General features: G+C 37.5%; 1 protein-coding gene across 3 annotated transcripts in view; it reads left to right on the forward strand.

Annotated features, from left to right (window-relative positions):
- LOC127448056 (neurabin-1-like) overlaps nucleotides 1–19,461 on the forward strand; it is a 101,310-nt gene extending 81,849 nt beyond the window's left edge. The window contains exons 14-20 of one of the 3 annotated variants that reach the window (XM_051710319.1): nucleotides 4,821–4,872; nucleotides 5,039–5,110; nucleotides 5,465–5,669; nucleotides 8,689–8,733; nucleotides 15,326–15,442; nucleotides 15,875–16,063; nucleotides 18,135–19,461. In XM_051710319.1, coding sequence (XP_051566279.1) covers nucleotides 4,821–4,872; nucleotides 5,039–5,110; nucleotides 5,465–5,669; nucleotides 8,689–8,733; nucleotides 15,326–15,442; nucleotides 15,875–16,063; nucleotides 18,135–18,293 — 839 coding nt within the window. In that variant the 3' untranslated portion in view covers nucleotides 18,294–19,461. The remainder of the gene's footprint in view (nucleotides 1–4,820; nucleotides 4,873–5,038; nucleotides 5,111–5,464; nucleotides 5,670–8,688; nucleotides 8,734–15,325; nucleotides 15,443–15,874; nucleotides 16,064–18,134) is intronic. The other 2 variants (XM_051710320.1, XM_051710321.1) reach the window with 2 other exon arrangements.
- The last annotated feature ends 596 nt before the right edge of the window (nucleotides 19,462–20,057 follow it).

Raw genomic sequence — 20,057 nt, forward strand, 5'->3', positions numbered from 1 at the left:
AAATTATTTGAAATATTAATGTGACAATAATAATAGCCTAATAATAATAATATTTGAATACATTAATGGGAAAATGAGCCAAATATCATCTTGACATCATCAAAGGCATCAGCTATTGGCGATCACTCTGACCATCGTCGATCCCCGAGATCATCGTCTGTCGGCACAATCCTAATGTGCATTTCTCTCTATAAATTAACAAAATGTTCAGACAGTCTCCTTGCTGGTTTTTCTGACACATTCAGAATCATTACCGCTTTAGCCGGTGTCTGCGGCTCGCTTAAAATGTATATTTTAAAGGCTCATTATTACGGTTCAGTATTTCTCTGTAATGTAGAACATTGTTAGCAATGTTACTTATAACGTTCTTTCTCAGCTCTGGAACTCAAACCATTTTCTGATGCCCCCCAAAATAGATATATTTAAGTAATTATTTTAAATTAATAAAATAAACGTGCGACTAGTCAACTAATGGCTTAAATTAACTCCTACTAGTCGACTAGGAAAATCTTTGGTCGGGGGCAGCCCTAAAATTCAAGCTTTCTATAGACATATTTCTCATGTCTGCGAGGCAAGTATACTGAGTTTCGGTTCATTTTTGTGATGCGCTCCAGACAGAAGTTCACAGAGACCAAGACGGCAGAAAGCGCATCCTGTATGATTTCTTTATTTTACAAAACCACAACGTTTTGCTGTTATTGTGAGTGTACACAAATAAAAGTAAACCCTTTATAGTTTCGAATGATGTCTTACACTTATCTGTATGACCAAAAATGACGGAGTATTTCTTTCTGCTGTTATCAGGGAAAAAGTCAGGTGATCACGCCGGTGCTTCTGGTGACCACAGAGGATTGACTGTTATGTTATCAGTATAAAAAAACAACTCAAACAGGAGCAATTCAAATATTGAATTTTTGGGGGCATTTCCAACCCTGCACGATGCTATTTTGAGCCAACGCCTGATTAGCTTGCTTGTTGTTAAGCTTAATGGAGGGCTATTGCCTAAGTTCTGCTGGCTCTATGGAGATTTTTTTTATAGTGGTTTAATTTCACAGCAGTGGCAAACAATGTCGAAGTTTAGGGCAAACATTGTCCTTACCTGGCTGTCAGAAATGAAGGCTGGTCAGGTAGACTTCGATGTTGTGTGGAGGCTGTGACAAAGAATGTCAAAGAGGGGGAGGGGCAGGGGCTTATGTGGTCTCGCAGAATTACAACTTAAATGCAGATGTCGGGCACATGTTTAATTGAGAATTGATGCCAAGGGCCAAATTTTAATAAAAACTCAAATATAAAATAAAAAATAAGAAATGACTTGCAAAAAGGGCACTTATCTAGTAAAAGAGGGCGGGTGCTTGAGCACCACTTGGGGTCTATCTGTGCATGTGTCTGCCTGCCTGACTTTCGTCAACAGTCGGAGGTGGCACGAAATTTGACGGAGGCGGCCGCCTCATAATTCTCTATGCAGGAAAAACCCTGTTTCTATTGTTATTCCAATCAATAACCATTGTAGTTTGATTGATTGCTTTATATAAATTGGGACAAATGTTCATAACAATGATTGTCTGGACAATGCTTTTAGGGGATTTTGTTTTCATTATTGTAAAATATGGTTTCACACTTGTAATGGCAGGAGGGCGTTTACTTTTTAGTGATGTTAGCCAATCATAACAGTGGGCATCTTAAAGGTGAAGAGGGCCAAAGACAGGGTAGAAAAAGGTCATGCAATACTACATTATGGCATATGTTTGTTGTGCAGAAAACTTTAACATTATAAGTGAACCCCAAGGAAGAAAATTTTTTTTGTGCATGTCATGAACCCTTTAACCATTTCAGTATGATCGTCATCAGCCGATAACTGTGCCTGCTTTGCCAAGTAACAGAAGTCTGGAATTCAAAGTGCACATGTTCTGTTTTTAGCAAATATTGGTTAAAATTTGGATAATTTTACAAATGTTGCAAAACTAAAAAAAGTCCACCAGTGAAAATGGTTTTATTTCTCCCTCTTTTTTAAAATTTTATTTAGATATTAATAATACATTTAATTTCAAATTATTTTAGCTACGTAACAATTTGAGTAAAAGGTAGAGCAATTAACATGAATTTCAAAATTTCTTAGTATTTGGTATCGATTTTGGATTATACTGTTAACTGAGGTAAAGGCTGATTATTCAACCAATAGGTTTTTTTTTTTAATGAAACATTTTATAGAATGTTAAAGTTTTTTTTTTTGTCTTTCCTTACTATGACGGGCACAGACATTGAGGCTACAAGAGTCCAAAATGTATAAAATCCCAAATGCAATTTATCGTTTAACCAAAATTCCAATAATAACCAGGAAAAGAAAATCTGATTTGGTGCATAAGGCAGGACTTTTAAATATAAACAAGCCCAAAATACACTGGGGATTCCAGGCTTGGCTCTGTTACAATGTTCTCTATGTAAGTATTTACCAAATTAAGCTTTTTATGGGCTATATATTCACCAGATGAAGGGTTTTGTGTATATACAGTTGAAGTCAGAAGTTTACATACACCTTATCCAAATACATTTAAACTCAGTTTTTCACAATTCCTGACATTTAACCATAGAAAACATTCCCTGTCTTAGGTCAGTTTGGATCACTACTTTATTTTAAGAATGTGAAATGTCAGAATAATAGTAGAGAGAATTATTTCTTTCAGCTTTTATTTCTTTCATCACATTCCCAGTGGGACAGAAGTTTACATACACTTTGTTAGTATTTGGTAGCATTGCTTTAAATAGTTTAACTTGGGTCAAAGTTTTGGGTAGCCTTCCACAAGCTTCTCACAATAGGTTGCTGGAATTTTGGCCCATTCCTCCAGACAGAACTGGTGTAACTCAGCCAGGTTTGTAGGCCTCCTTGCTCGCACACGCTTTTTCAGTTCTGCCCACAAATTTTTTTATCGGATTGAGGTCAGGACTTTGTGATGGCCACTCCAATACCTTGACTTTGTTGTCTTTAAGCCATTTTGCTACAACTTTGGAGGTATGCTTGGGGTCATTGTCCATTTGGAAGACCCATTTGTGAATGAGCTTTAACTTCCTGGCTGATGTCTTGAGATGTTGCTTAAATATATCTACATAATTTTCCTTCCTCATGATGCCATCTATTTTGTGAATTGCACCAGTCCCTCCTGCAGCAAAGCACCCCCACAACATGATGCTGCCACCCCATGCTTCATGGTTGGGATGGCGTTCTTCGGCTTGCAAGCCTCACCCTTTTTCCGTCAACAGTTCAATTTTTGTTTCATCAGACCAAAGGACATTTCTCCAAAAAGTAAGATCTTTGTCCCCATGTGCACTTGCAAACTGTAGTCTGGCTTTTTTATGGTGGTTTTGGAGCAGTGGCTTCTTCCTTGCTATGCAGCCTTTCAGGTTATGTCGATATAGGACTTGTTTTACTGTGGATATAGATACTTGTCTACCTGTTTCCTCCAGTATCTTCACAAGGTCCTTTGCTGTTGTTCTGGGATTTGCACCTTTTGCCCCAAACTATGTTCATCTCTAGGAGACAGAATGCGTCTCCTTCCTGAGCTGTATGATGGCTGCGTGGTCTTATGGTGTATATACTTGCGTCCTATTGTTTGTACAGATGAACGTGGTACCTTCAGGCATTTGGAAACTGCTCCCAAGGATGAACCAGACTTGTGGAGGTCCACAATGTTTTTTCTTAGGTCTTGGCTGATTTCTTTTGATTTTCCCATGATGTCAAGCAAAGAGGCACTGAGTTTGAAGGTAGGTCATAAAATACATCCACAGGTACACCTCCAATTCAGTACACCTCCTATCAGAAGCTAACTGGCCAATTGTCTAAATGCTTGACATAATTTACTGGAACTTTCCATGCTGCTTAAAGGCACAGTTAACTTAGTGTATGTAAACCTCTATACCCACTGGATTGTGATATAGTCAATTAAAAGTGAAACAGTCTGTCTGTAAACATTTGTTGGAAAAATGTGTTGTGTCATGCACAAAGTAGATGTCCCAAACGACTTGCCAAAACTATAGTTTGCTAATATAAAATCTGTGGAGTGGTTAAACAATGAGTTTTAATGACTTCAACCTAAGTGTATGTAAACTTCTGATATTTGTATAAACTGTATATTTCAACAAATGAGGTTTAATGAGAAATAAGTTTTATTATTATTCACAAGATATGAATTTGGAGATTACCATATAGCATTCGGCATAGATTTTGACCAATAACCGATTGTTCCAAAATGCAACTATTGGTACAGATTAACGAGTAAAACAGATATATTGGTCTACCTCTATTTGGTAAGTGCCCCAACTGAGCTGGTATGGACTCCACAAGTTTGATAAAACCTGATTAAGAGATTAAAACTGTTGTGTGGTGCAGTGGTTGATTGACAGTTGAGTAGGCGGTGCTTTGCTGCTGGTTGAACATATTCAAAAAATTAGCATTTACATTCCCAGTGTGGTCACATGCATTCAGTTGACACATCTCAAAACTTTTTGGACCTTGTTTTCACTTGTCTTTAGCATCGTTCCATCTCAAACGGATCGCCCAAAATGCACCTTGATACCAGGTGTATACGGGCCAAAAACACGAAAGCTGTAGCTTGTGTAACAGATGCGGTACCTTTACCTGAAAAGTTCTTGGGGGAGTTTTATGTCAATTTAAAAGGTTTTCTGTGTGATAGTGACTATTATGACATTAAGTAGTTTTTTCTTCGCAAGAGAAACCTGCTCAATCAATTCATGAGCAAATGTGTTTGTTTGGACTGTTGCAGATATTTGTCTGGGTTTGTGTTCTGATTCAATAGTGTTTATTTCAGATGAGTCTAATGATGCTGCTGGAAAAACCAAAAGGAGATTCCCAGATTTTGGGTAGGTGCAAAAAAATTAATGACACTCTTATAGCCTCTATCAGTTGTCTGTTTCTGTTTGTCAGAATTTGTATGAGAATTATGGCAAATTGTATTATGTTTTGTTTACTGTGTCTTCACTGTTGTTGTTTTTTTGGTGTGTATTTCTGATTGTATTGTTCTGATAGTGGCTTGCGTAAATCCGGAGGAAAAGGGAGAAAACAAAACAAAGAAGCTATGAGAGCATCACTGGACAGCAGGTATATATACACACACACACTGAATTTGACTTTGCTCGGTAGCAGAGACTGGCACGGAATTGCAACACACTAAATTTCTTCAATCACAAACAAGCGAGAGTCATGACACTAATGGAGTTCTCTCTCTGCCTGCTAAAAATATATGTACAATCTAGGAAGCATATTGAATTTTTGATTGAAAAACAATATTCCCGAGAGCACATATGAATGTTTCTTATACCAAAGATGTCAAGAAGATTTGCAGTAGTCTGTGAGTTATGAAGGAAAATATAAAAACTGTTACATTTGCCTTTGGTTTCCACTGCTGATGAGACAGGGCTTGCATTCACTCTTTTCATTCGTCGTCTTTTGTAGAGGTTCAGCAGAGCTTCTCGAGGAGTCTGGTGGAGGGATTCGAGTCTCACCTTCAGAGTCCATGACCTCCATCCCCACCTGCATGCCCTTCTCCTGGTTTGGAGAGAAGGACAAAGAGAGAGACAGAGAGCCGTCTTCATCATCCAGCAGTCTCCCGTACACCACTGCAGACACCAGCGAACACACAAACAACTCCAAACACAAGGTGAGATTGCACACACACTGTCTTACTGGAGAAAATCCACACCGGAATTTACAGGTTTCTTTCCTTTTTTGTAAACAAGGACTTAGGCCTTGTCCACACGTATATAGATATTTACGTTTTCGCCCTCAGAACAAAAAAACAAAAAAAATCCACACCAACAGAATTTTAAGAAATCTCTTTAATCATATGACAGTGCAAAAACACTCTCATAACCATGCCAGGCCAGGAGTTGGCAATGTTGTGCCTTAAAGCTTTTATGTCAAAAACCACAGAAGAACATAATGGGCATGTGTCTTTTTTTCTGACAGCTGCATAAACAGTTTTGCAGGCCTATGACAGCTGACCACAACAAAACAAACCATTCAGAAATCGAAAACCGAAAAGCATTCTGCCATCAATGTAAAATCCCTGCCTGTCAAATTCTTGTGCATGCCCAATATTTAGTGATAACTAATTTTGCAAATTTTGTTCATGAGGCTACCATAACCCAAAACCTGTCCAGTTTCCATTTACATCGTTTCCGTTTTCAGAAATATCGTATTCGATGGCATATACATTTCTTCATTAATTGGTCTATACACTAAGTGGTTTATTAGCACACTCTTAAGGCCCCAATATACTACTAGCTAGTGTTGTCAAGATACCAGAATTTCAGTAGTTGATACTGATACCAGTCAAATTTAATGATTCTCGACATCAAATTCGATACCACAGAAAAAAAATATAGGTAATATGCTATTGAACACAGTCCTTTAGCCTATTTAAAAAAGTTTAATGCATCAATGAAAACAATAAATTAAAACAATGACATGTTTCCTTCGAGTGTTTCTCAATTAAGTAAACATTGCTTATGAAATCATTTTTAAAAAAAAATCTAAATTCTATTGATTTATTTCCCAAATTCCACATTTTCCAATTTATTTTTCTTAATTCATGTTTTAAAGTTTAATTCAGTTTCAACTATAGAAAAAAAACAAAAAAAAAACACATTTTTGTCTTTGGATAAAAGCATCTGCTAAATGAATAAATGTACAGTAAATGTAAATATCATCATCAAAATTGTCTATTCAAATGAATCCAAACTTTAATCAAATAAAAATAGAACAATTACTTTTCAACAAAACAATACTTTTTTTTTAATGAAGTGTTTTAGTAAAGATGCTCACAACATGATCTAAAACACAACATTGCTCTTATTTTTGTCAAATAAAATGCTGCACAACAGAGCATCACATTATAAATGAAAACATTGCTGAAAACTTCTATTCTAACAGCACTCTTGCTTGTGAGATATAAGTTCAACATAATAATAAATTTGACTAAATACTGGTGATTAGATTTCTGACACTATTTCTTTAATTCCACGCATCAAGCTTCTTTTTTTTAATCAAACTTTTATTTTGACATGAATGCATTTCTGTTTTTGTGTTTTTGATGGTAGTTTTACACTTCCGGATAAGATATATGGTTATATGACCCAGTGTGATTATTGAAGCGCAAAATGCTGCAATGCTATATCTCTGTAGTCTGCAGGCACTGCGCAGGTCGCAGTAAATGAGCGCTCTTCCATCTACTACAACAAGCACAGTGTGCGATTCTCATAAAATGTGGTGTTTTCAGTATATGAGTGGCTTCACACATTCACTTTGCTGCACACAGTACATGCAGACTGTATATTTATTTAATTAAATCACATCCCTTTGTGGTTTAATAATAATCACACTAGGACATATCACAATTTCAACTGGATTAATTGTCCATTTCTGTGTAAAAGGTGTCACGGAACACATGCTCAAATAAGGGTGTTAGCATTTGTAAGCAGCAGTCTGTCAGTAAGACAGCTCGCGGGGACCGAATCGATTCAGTGCTCTGTGCTACCGGTACTGCAGAAACACTGGCATCGTTACATCTTTTTTATTTTAGTACCAACATACTGGTACTTTTGAATGACTACTACTATCACGGAGTGTGACATCATTTCGAACAAAATCTGGCCAAAACTAAGGTGTTTTTGAGTTTTAGTGGACTGATTTTTAATCAAATCATTATTTCTTATTCATTTGCTTGACAACAACTGCAACCAATTGCAAAAAACAGTTGAGACTGTTACGTCGCTCCAAAAATTAGTTTATTTGATCGTTTGACTTTTTACAGCTGCCTGTGTCTCAGAGCACCCTGAATTATTTTTGTTTGAATATGCATGGATGTAAATGAATGAACAGTAGATATTAAGAATAAGATGTTTTAATGACACAGAATTCTGATTAATACAGCCATACATCAGCGGTCTTATTCAGATTTCTAGAAACCAGAATATTGGCACGATCAGGTTATGGCAGTTGGGTTAACACATGATCAGAATATAACCAAATTCTGATTAATACAGACATACACCAGAGGCCTTATTCAGTGGCGCAATCAGGTTATGGTAATCAGTTTAGCACATTTACCCAATACGTACATAATCAGAATATGAGCAAAGAATTTTCATGTGCATGTAAACAAGGTCATTAAAGTTTTTATCTGGTTTTGCTGTGTGATTTAAATATTACTCAAAATATCTTGATACTTGTCATTCTGAGACTCAGAAAATAGGTAAATCAAGATATCGAAATGTAGAATAAATATGTGAGTGTTTTGTTGCATGTGTCTGTAAAGTGAGTTGCTATGGAAGAAACGGTGTTGAAATGTTCTCGAGACCTGCAGCCATATGGATCTGATCATTAATCAGACCGAGAAAGAGAGAGAGACACAGGAAAGAGACAAATGAGTTGGAGGCAGAGAGAGAAAACAGACTTAGACAGACCATGTGCTCAGAAAACAGGCTGTAAACTGTATTTACATTGTGTCCGAATTCACTTAATTGTTTTTGGTCAACCCTTCCACATAGTGCACTATGTGGAATTCTCTATGTAGGAACTAGTAAAACGAGAGAGTGATTTTGGACACCGCTTTAGTTTTGAAGTGTGTTTGTAAGAGTGTTGGATGGTAATGTCATTTAACCCCTCTCCCCAAACAGACAAACCTCTCGTGGTCATCTCTGTTCAGTCGATCCTTAGATTTGGTACAGTATATTTTCTCTTGTAGACACTACTAGATGTCTGACTTTAGTCTTAACAATGTAAATATAGTTGAGTAACACCACTAAAACTTCTAGCATAGTGTGTCCGTGTGTGTTTGTGATAGATGCATGATAGTACTTCTGATTTAATCAGTAAAATTGTGTCTATAACAGATTTGATTTGAATATACAATCACTCCTTTTCTCAAATGATTATACAGTTGTGCTCAAAAGTTTGCATACCCTTGGAGAATCGGTAATATATGTACCATTTTTAAAGAAAACATGAGTGAGCAGACAAAACACATTTCTTTTATTTCTTATGGGATTCATATTCAACTGTAGGTTATAACAGAATGGCACAATCATAAAACAAAACATGGCAACAAAGAAAAAAATTAAATGACCCCTGTTCAAAAGTCTGCATACCCTTAGTTCTTAATACTGTGTATTGCCCCCTTTAGCATCAATGACAGCGTGCAGTCTTTTGTAATAGTTGCCCATTCGTCTTGGCAAAATGCCTCCAGGTCATGCAAAGTCTTTGGTCGTCTTGCATGAACGACATTTATATGTTTGAGATCTCCCCAGAGTGGCTCGATGATATTAAGGTCAGGAGACTGTGATGGCCACTTCAGAACCTTCACTTTTTTCTGCTATAACCACTGGAGGGTCAACTTGGCCTTGTGCTTAGGGTCATTGTCATGCTGGAAAGTCCAAGAGCGTCCCATGCGCAGCTTTCATGCAGAAGAATGCAAATTGTCTGCCAGTATTTTCTGATAACATGCTGCATTCATCTTGCCATTAATTTTCACAAGATTCCCCGTGCCTTTAGAGCTCACACACTCCCAAAACATCAGTGAGCCACCACCATGCTTCACAGTGGGGATGGTATTCTTTTCAATATAGGCCTTGTTGACCCCTCTCCAAACATAGTGCTTATGGTTGTGACCATAAAGCTCTATTTTGGTCTCGTCACTCCAATTTACAGTGTGCCAGAAGCTGTGAGGAGTGTCAAGGTGTTGTTGGGCATATTGTAACCGGGCTTTTTTTGTGGCATTGGTGCAGTAAAGGCTTCTTTCTGGTAACTCGACCATGCAGTTCATTTTTGTTCAAGTATCCTCGTATTGTGCTCCTTGAAACAACCACACCGTCTTTTTCCAGAGCAGCCTGTATTTCTCCTGAGGTTACCTGTGGGTTTTAATTTGTATCCCGAACAATTCTTCTGGCAGTTGTGACTGAAATCTTTCTTGGTCTACCTGACCTTGGCTTGGTATCAAGAGATCCCTGAATTTTCCACTTCTTAATAAGTGATTGAACAGTACTGACTGGCATTTTTAAGGTTTTGGATATCTTTTTATATCCTTTTCCATCTTTATAAAGTTCCATTACCTTGTTACGCAGGTCTTTTGACAGTTCTTTTCTGCTCCCCATGGCTCAGTATCTAGCCTGCTCAGTGCATCCACGTGAGAGCTAACAAACACATTGACTATTTATACACAGGCACTAATTGCAATTTAAAAATCCACAGGTGTGGGAAATGAACCTTTAATTGCCATTTAAACCTGTGTGTGTCATCTTGTGTGTCTGTAACAAGGCCAAACATTCAAGGGTATGTAAACTTTTGATCAGGGTCATTTGGGTGATTTCTGTTATCATTGATTTAAAAAGGAGCCAAACAACTATGTGATGGCTCAACATATCATACATCCATCACTTAGTCAGTGTGTTACTGCATGATGATAAACTGAAAAAACGCATTAAAGACTAAGAAAGCTCAAATAAAACTGCTGTTTCTCCCAGATGCAGTTGATATTCAATCTAAGCACAAAAGCAACATTTCAAGCAGAACTATCTATTATTTTAGTGGATTACCTGTATTAACAGAGCTTTAGATGTGTGTGCTTGTCATCTGTGTCACTGCATGTTGATATCAGAAACACTGAAGAAGAAATGTTAAGTTCCCGTGCTTGTGTATGTATACGCTTTTTTAAACTTTCCAAATGGATGGTTATTTCCTTTTAAAGCCATTCATAACCACCAAAGTTTATACTTGTTTTAGCACAGTGGTCGATTTACAGGTGAGGGGTGGCGCTTTGCTGCTATCCACAATGCGTACAGGACAGATTCACATTTCACACCTCAAGTACGATGTGGTTACATGCGTTTTTGACTACGTCCATGATCTGAGAACATTTTAGATTCCGTTTACACCTGTATTTAACACTGAACACTTGTGATTGGATCTCCCAAAACACATCTTAATACCAGGTGTAAACAGGGTCTGTGAAGCTCTGTATCTGGATTGGTGTGTTATTCTGTACTGGTATGTTGTAGTTGTTGCCGTAGAGTAGCTGCAGGTAGGTAGTGGTCGACCTATATGGGTTTTCCAGTGGCTAAAGCTGATATCTTCCGAGCAGAGTGGCCAATGGTCAATATAATGCCGATATTAACATGCTAAAATACAGTTTAATGATGGCAAACACAGGCATACACAAAATGGCAAAATGGAGACAGTGTTTTTTTATTTATTTTTTTATTTGGAATGCCCAATTCCCAATGTGCTTTTAAGTCCTTGTGGTCACGTAGTGGTTCGCCTCAGTCCGGGTGGCGGAGGGTAACCATCGATAACCAACTAAATTTCACAGACCACATCTCAAATACAGCACAAAGACTGCAATATCAGGAAGATAAGGCCCTTCCTCTGACACACAACTTCTTGTTCAGTCACTCCTCATAACTAGACTGGACTACTGTAACGCTCTCATTGCAGGCCTCCCTGCAAATGATCCAGAATGCAGCAGCACGTCTGATCTTTAATGAACCAAAGAGAGCGCATGTTACACCACTCCTTGTCTCTCTTCACTGGCTGCCATTTGATGCACGTATCAAATTCAAGGCTCTTACGCTGGCACACAGAAACGTCACTGGGTCTGCTCCAGCATCCCTAAAATCATTTCCCACCAGGAGCCTGCGGTCGGCTAAGGAATGGCACTTTGTTGTACCAACACAAAGAGGCACCAAAACACTTTCCCGGACTTTCGGTTTCATCATACCACGTTGGTGGAATGACCTTCCCAACTCCATCCGTGAATCTGACTCACTTTCTGTCTTCAAAACATGGCTAAAAACTAGGGGTGTGACGAGATCTCGTGGCACAATATTTCTCGTTGAGGTGAAAAGCTGTCTCACGATATCAGCATGACGGAGTGTGAGGGTGAAATTAGCATAGAAGATGCCCCCACCACTTTTAAATTGTTTGTGTGGCAGCATTTTAGGTACCCGCTGGAAACAATAAATGGCGACAGAGTGACAGACAAGACACAAAGGCTGTGTCTCATTTGGAAGGCTGCGTCTTCCGGAGGTCGCATTTATCGGCCGCATACGTCATCGAGGCTGTCTCTGTAAGAAAATAGTGCCGTACACCGCGGCTAACACAAGCACTATGCAAAGACACCTACAGAACCCACTGCAGCTCTCAACTAAAATCAACCAGGTCTGAAGAGACTCATGTGAAATCATACAGGAGAGAAGCCAGTCAGTTGAGTTTGTGGCAAAACCTTTTACAGTGCTTGCATACTGTTCTGTCTTTTACTGCATATGATAATTCATACTCAGAAAGTAGAACTGAAGTGACATTCATTACAAGATGATTAGTTAAAACATTTAAAAAAAAACCTGCATTGTTTTGCATTTTGTGACTTTCAGTCGAATAAAAGACTATTTTTCCAGTCATATACACTACCGGTCAAAAGTTTTGAAACACTTGACTGAAATGTTTCTCACGATCTTAAAAATCTTTTGATCTGAAGGCGTATGCTTAAATGTTTGAAATTAGTTTTGTAGACAAAAATATAATTGTGCCACTATATTAATTTATTTCATTATAAAACTAAAATTTTATTAAAAAAAAAAAAAATGTTTTTGAAATTGATGACTTGGACCAAATAATAAAGAAAAGCAGCCAATAAGTGCCCAACATAGATGGGAACTCCTTCAATACTGTTTAAAAAGCATCCCAGGGTGATACCTCAAGAAGTTGGTTGAGAAAATGTCAAGAGTACATGTCTGCAAATTCTAGGCAAAGGGTGACTACTTTGAAGATGCTAAAATATAACACAGTTTTGATTTATTTTGGATTTTGTTTAGTCACAACATAATTCCCATAGTTCCATTTATGTTATTCCATAGTTTTTATGACTTTACTATTATTCTAAAATGTGTAGAAAAAAAATTCTGGTATTATATTATAGTATTATAGTAAGTGTTTCAAAACTTTTGACCGGTAATGTATATAGTGTTAAAATATCGTCTCGTTCTCGTGAACCCAGTATCGTGTATCGTCTCATCTCATGAGCTAAATGTATCGTCACACCCCTACTAAAAACACATATTTTCCATGAGCACTTAACCAGGCACTATAATCTGTAATAACTTTAATCTATCTTGAATACTATTCTGATGCTAGTGAAACTTTGTAGTACAGCACTTTTCGTACCACTGTCTCTTTAAGATGATTCGCTTATAATGTATTCCTCTTTTGTAAGTCACTTTGGATAAAAGCGTCTGCCAAATGAATAAATGTAAATAAATGTTTATCAGTCATCTGATATCTGACGTGTTTACTTTTCATTATCAGATCAACGTTTGCCACCCGTGTTGTAACTACAAGGCAAGGCAGTTAGCTAATCTTTTCTGCTCTACATAACACAGGGGATACATTAATCTTTGCTGCTTTTTCGCGAGCCAACTAGCTACCATTTAAGTTAACACTAGATTGCTAAGTAAGAAGTAGAAAGTTCTAGTCATTAATTCTTCTTAACATCAGTCTTCTTAACATCACATTTGGCTGATAGGATACTCATGCTGAAGTGTTACGATCAGTGAGGCATCTACTTTCAGTACAAAGTTAATTTGAAAGAGAAGGGGCTGCAGCTCGCGAAATACAGCAAACATTAGCTAACTGCCTTTTGGAACCCGTGGCAAACATTGATCTGATAAACATTTATTTCATGCATCTAACAGCCTGTTTACCAATCACACTAATTACATCTGGAATTTGCATCAGGGCAGAAAAGTAACTTGCGCTAGAGAGAGGTGGTGGCTCTCATTCAGCCATTATCCCATGTTGGCACTATTTCACAGCAGACAATTCCTCTTCCAAATGTGAAATGTGAGCTACATTGTGATTGGTCAAGAAGGATTTCGATTACATACAGGCTTGATTGCTCAGATGTCTTCGTCAAATTTACCTGAATCTGAATATAAAACCTTAATCGGTGTATTAAAAAATGTAATCTGAATTTAACAATCTGAATTCGTGCCACATACATTTTAATTTCAAGTTTAATGTAATTCAGTTTCAAGTAAACATGTTAAAATTCAAGTCCTAAAATTCAAGTTCAAAGTTAGATGTAATTCAAGTTCAAAACTGCAAATTCAAGTTCAAGTAAATATGTTCAAAGTCAAGTCCTAAATTCAAGTTCAAGTCCCAATGACACACATTTTATTCCATACAGATTATCTAAAGAGCTCACATATAATCTGATTCATCAGTCTAACCAGCTGTAGGCATTTCTAATCGTTCTGCATGACTGTCTGTTGATGATGCTGGACCTGTTGACATTTAAAGACTCCAGTCTTATCCAGATTCTCTGACATTAGTAAATGGCTATAAAAAGTTCTTGGATTTGTATCTTTAATGCAGTCTGATAGATTTCAGATTATTCTTTTTGTGATGGCTGAGAGATGGAGGAATATAATGGACAAAATTGAATATATGGATGTTTCTTCAACTTCGAGCACTTTCCTGTTGCAGGGATAGATTTCTGTTTCTTTTTGCTATATGAAGATCACATTAACTTAATTGGAAACTTTTTATGAGGTCTTCATCATTTATTTGTGGTACTTTTCAAATGCCTATTATGTACAGATTTGGCTGTTTTAGTCTTGTTCCAGACCCAGACTTTCAATCTTAAAATATGAAAATCTATCAAACAAATACATCACATGTTTGAAACTATTATAATGGAAACAAAGAGTGAAATAAAAATAAACCATTTCAATATCTGTTTTATGAATTACAATTTTTATCAATTTTTCAAAAATTATGACTGTCCCAAACTTGTGGGGTCATTTCAAACACACCAAACAATTTTGCCCTTAATTTTTTTATTTTTTTGCCCCTAAAGTCAGTGTACTTGTTAAAGTAGACAAAAGTGTCAGTGAAGAAGAGCATGCTTAAAATGAAATATGAGACTATGGATGTTTGAAGAAAACAAAGAAAAATCCAGGTAAATGTCACTTGAGCAGAATAATTTTATTGGGTGTCATTTCCTATCAATACATAAAATGTTAGTTACGAAATTAGCTTTAGCAAGACAAAGGAGTCCATTTAAAATAGAAAACGTTAAAAATGTGACGATCTTTGTTCTCGTTATTTTACACGCTTGATTGATGTTCTCAGAAGATTGTTCTTTCCACTTGAAAATGTCCTGAATGTACATGACCACATTTTATTAGCAACTGTCATAAATAGCTGATACGCCGCCAATCTTTGTGTTTGGATAACAAATCCTGCTTTCTGTGCCCGTTCTAGAGTTTATCAGTGCTTGATGATTCAAACCCCAGCAGTCCTGGTTCCGATTTTTCAGGGCTGGTGGTGGAGCCCAACCTGTCAGGCCGTTCTCGTACGTTAACCTTCTCCTCCAGCGAGGTGAGTGCAGATCGGACGTTCATTTGCATGGTTTTCCTGCACAGTAAAGGCCATCTGGAAGGTCAAGTATTGTCTCGTTGGTGGCGTGGAGAGACTGTACCACCCCATTGCTTGTGTATTTCCTGTTTTGTAGTTATTTTTAATTTAGAATAGAGGCTTGGACTGCATGTGTGTGCTTTCTTGTGCAATGTCTATGGTGACGATTTCTGAAGGGGTTCCTCAAGTCATCAAAACTTTGAAATGTGACAATATTTTAGTTATGATGTGATTTTGTTTTAAAGGGATAGACTCAAAAATGAAAATTATTTCACAGTTTACTCGCCTCGTATTGTTCCAAACCTGTATGACTTTCGTTTTAGGACCCGTTTTCTGTATTGCATACAGTAAGATAAAGTTGTGGGACAGAAGCTGATGTGTGTTTGCATGTGTTAGATACTGGATGAAGAGTCATCCTCTGGAGGGAAGGAGTATCAGTGGCAGAATCGTCCGGTCTCTGATTGGACATCGCAGCAGGTGTGTCATTGGCTGATGGGTATGAACATGGAACAGTACACACCTGAGTTCAGCACACAGGCCGTCGACGGACAACAACTCCTCAACATGGACAGTGACAGACTCAAGGTGAGTGCATTGAGATCAAAGCAATTATTCAAGCTAAAGTGTGACATATCTGCACTGCTAATGCCACCAAACAGAATCACAAAAATTATGTTTTTTTCAAACAACTTTCTTAGAATACTCCCTCCATCTGCCACTGGTCAAACAAACCGATAGTCCCACCTTAAATTCTATGCCGACTGTAGCATGATGACTCCACTAATTAACGAGTGTTTTGTGACCACCTTCGATTCCAAAAAGGAAAAAAATGCTTGTTTGTCAATCCATTCCATTTCTCGAATGCTCCGATTCGGTTTTTGTTTGATCCATTTAACACATTATGGCTCCATTTAGTGAGTGCTCTTGCTCAAAAACCTTTCAAGTTCATTATTCTTCTCTGTAGTCAGTTACGGATGCTGGTAAAAGCGGCAAATTTGAGAGCGGGAAGAGACGCCATGCCCCCACATTCAAACGCGCATTCCGCGTCTGTATTGCTCCGTGGTCCGATCTCGGTTTCATAGAGACTGCGAAATATGGAATCAACTGCTCACCCATTTCTGAGATAGAAATTTTGTGTAGTTTGTTTGAAAGCTGTATACCCGAAGGGGATTTGAATCCGGGTCTTAAAGCAAGAGGATCAAAAGATCATACCAATCAATATAAGAAAGTATTTAAATATAAAAAATTACACATCAGCTTAAATTTTCTTTCAGTAATAAAAGCAATGTGAATAAAATTGCAAGTATTCAATATGTACTCACTGAGCACTTTATTAGAAATATGGGCAGGGCCTCACTTTGCTCTCAAAACTTCTTCATGGCATGGATTCCACAAGATATTGGAAACATTCCTTTGAGATTCTGGTCCATGTTGACATAATTGCATTACGCAATTTCTGCAGATTTGTCAGCTGCACATTCATGCTGCGAATCTCCTGTTCTTCCACATCCCAAGGGTGTTCTATTGGATTCAGATCCAGTGAATGGTAAGGCCACTAAAGAACAGTGAACTCATTGTCATGTTCATGAAACCAGTTTGAGATGACTTTTGCTTTGTGACATGGTTAATTATCATGCTGGAAGTAGCCATTAGATAATGGGTAAATTGTGGCCATGAAAAGATGCACATGGTCAGAAACAGTACTCAAATAGGCTGTGGCATTCAAGTGATGATTGATTAGTATTAACGGGCCCAAAGTGTGCCAAGAAAACATTCCCCACACCATTACACCACTGCCACCAGCCTGGACTGTTGACACAAGGTAGGTTGGGTCCATGAATTCATGCTGTTGGCACCAAATTCTGACCGTACCATCTGTGTGCCTCAGCAGAAATCGAGATTTATCAAACCAGGCTACGTTTTTCCAGTCTTCAACTGTCCAGTTTTGTTGAGCCTGTGCCCACTGCAGACTCTGTTTTCTGTTCTTGGCTAACAGAAGTGGAACCCGACATGGTCTTCTGCTGTTGTAGCCCATCCGCCTCAAGGTTCGATATGTTGTGCATTCTGAGATGCTATTCTGCTCACTACAATTGTATAGAGGAGTTATCTGAGTTACTGGAGCCTTTCTGTCAGCTCAAACCAGTCTGGCCATTCTCCATTGACCTCTGTCATCAACAAGGCATTTCTGTCTGCAGAACTGCCCCTCACTGGATGTTTTTTGTTTTTTGCATCATTCTGAGTAAACTCCGTTGTGCGTGAAAATCCCAGGAGATCAGCAGTTACAGAAATACTCAAACCAGCCCATCTGGCACCAACAATCATGCCACAGTCGAAATCACTGAGATCACATTTTTCCCCATTCTGATGGTTGATGTAAACATTAACTGAAGCTCCTGACCCATATCTGTGTGATTTTATGCATTGCACTGCTGCCACATGATTGGCTGATTAGATAATCGCATGAATATGTGTATTAAGTGCTCGGTGAGTGTATAGTGGTCTAATTGTGGCTGTTGTCTTAATGCCATTGTCATCAACTGATATTATTGACTCTTTATGATGAATCGCTTATGCTATATTCCTCATTTGTAAATCATACAGCAAGTGTATAATAACAGACATCTGTTGAAGACTCATTTGAAACTCTCTCCTGCAGGCTCTTGGTGTGTCCAGTCAGAACGACCGAGCCACTATCAAGAAGAAGCTGAAGGAGATGAAGAAAGCGCAGGAGAAGATGGAGAAACAGCGGGAAAAGCGAGAGAAAGAGGCCAGACGCAGCGGAAGACTGCCTGCCAACACTGACTCGATGTGCTGATGATATTCAGTGCATGCCACGTTTTCTTAGTTCTTCATCTTTTCACCTAAATGGATAGTTCGCTGCTTTAGTTTCAAAGTCTCTAAGGCTGTTACCACTTCCTCAAACATGTAAATGAGCCAGTTTACTACTCTGTAGAGTCAACAGAATGAATATTGTACTCGCTTATAGAGTATAGTCAGCGATCAGACACTAATTAAGCTTGTTATGAGTTATGAACAGGTAATGGTTTCTTACTCTGACTTATATGAACAAATATGAGAAGTCATCTGTATGGAACCAGTCAGTTTGCTTAGAGTTTACAGACTGTGCTCATCTTTGGTTGCAAAAGAAACAAACAAACAATCAAAAAGTTTATCAGAATAATTTGTGAAAAGGTGTTTGGTCTGTTACTGTCTTCCACCTCTTATTGGTTTTAATTGTATTTTATGATACCACTGTAGGGGCTATAAAACAAGCTTGCTATTTTTAAGGGAATATATATTTAGATGCCTGTTTTCACAACTTTGCCACTACTATTGTGGCATGAATAGTGCTTTTAAAATATTTTAAATTGTATTTTTAGGAGTACTTTTGGCCTGTGGTGCTGCATGGGTAATTTTGCTGGAACTTTGTACAGTGATTTGAGCACTATATTTTTACGGAAACAAAGGGGGACGCGGATTATAAATGTACAAATGAAATATTTTATACACAATTATTAGCATAGCTTTAAGGAAAATGCATCTAACTTTTATACACATTTTCTACTAAGTAGAATAGCTCATTGGTTAAAACCATTTTTGCTAATTCTGAAGTACATAGAGTAAAACTCAAAGGTGTTTTTTCTGTACATCTCATCTTGACTAATACATTTGGAGGATTTGTATTGTACATCACAAATACTGCGATAAAATACATCATTGTTACAAAATATAGCAGTGACCATGGCCAGAATTTATTTTGTTAACTGAAGGTGCATTGAATTAAAGTAATGGATTACTGTCTGATTTTAAGATTTGTTTTAAAAAGAGATGCATGTCATCATGATTCTATATCCTGTGGTTACGATATATTTTTCTACTCTGTAAAACAAGATTTTGGACAAAGACTCTTTAATATTCGAATCAGGCCTTCTATCTGGTACATAGTGTATAAGCTGCAAAATAAATGCTTTCACCTCTTGTAACAAAGTGTATGTGTTCAGTGAAGAATCCCAAACAGGTTTTCCTTAACAGTGGGAACGTTCTCAAATATTAAAACTTAGAGCTGACAGACTACCTAGTCACTGCACACTCATCGATCATATAGCAGAGAAGGATTCATGTACAAGTATTCAGATACTTAAGAAACAGAATATAGTGTAGTTCTGAGAAAAATTCTAGCAATATTTGTGTGCAGATGGCAAGTTTATGTTGTATCTAGGACTGTGGATAGAATCAGAATCAGCTTTATTGCCAAGTATGCTTACACATGACAGGAGCTTCCAGTGCACAACAATACAAAAACAAAACAAGACACATTATTATACACATATGTGCATACACACATGTAGTGCAAATCTAATACAAATCTGTTATGCACAGTGCAAATACAATCTGTTATGTACATTACAATTTGTTTTATTTTTTTATTTTTTTTTTTTCAGAGAAATGAAATGGCAGAAGAGATGGATGTGTTGGATAAATATAATTATAATAAATAATAATAATATATTAACTGTTCATGAGATGGATAGCCTGAGGGAAAAAAACTGTTCCTGTGCCTGACGGTTCTGGTGTTCAG

Source organism: Myxocyprinus asiaticus, chromosome 11, assembly GCF_019703515.2.
Source record: "Myxocyprinus asiaticus isolate MX2 ecotype Aquarium Trade chromosome 11, UBuf_Myxa_2, whole genome shotgun sequence".
Taxonomy (NCBI): Eukaryota; Metazoa; Chordata; class Actinopteri; order Cypriniformes; family Catostomidae; genus Myxocyprinus; species Myxocyprinus asiaticus.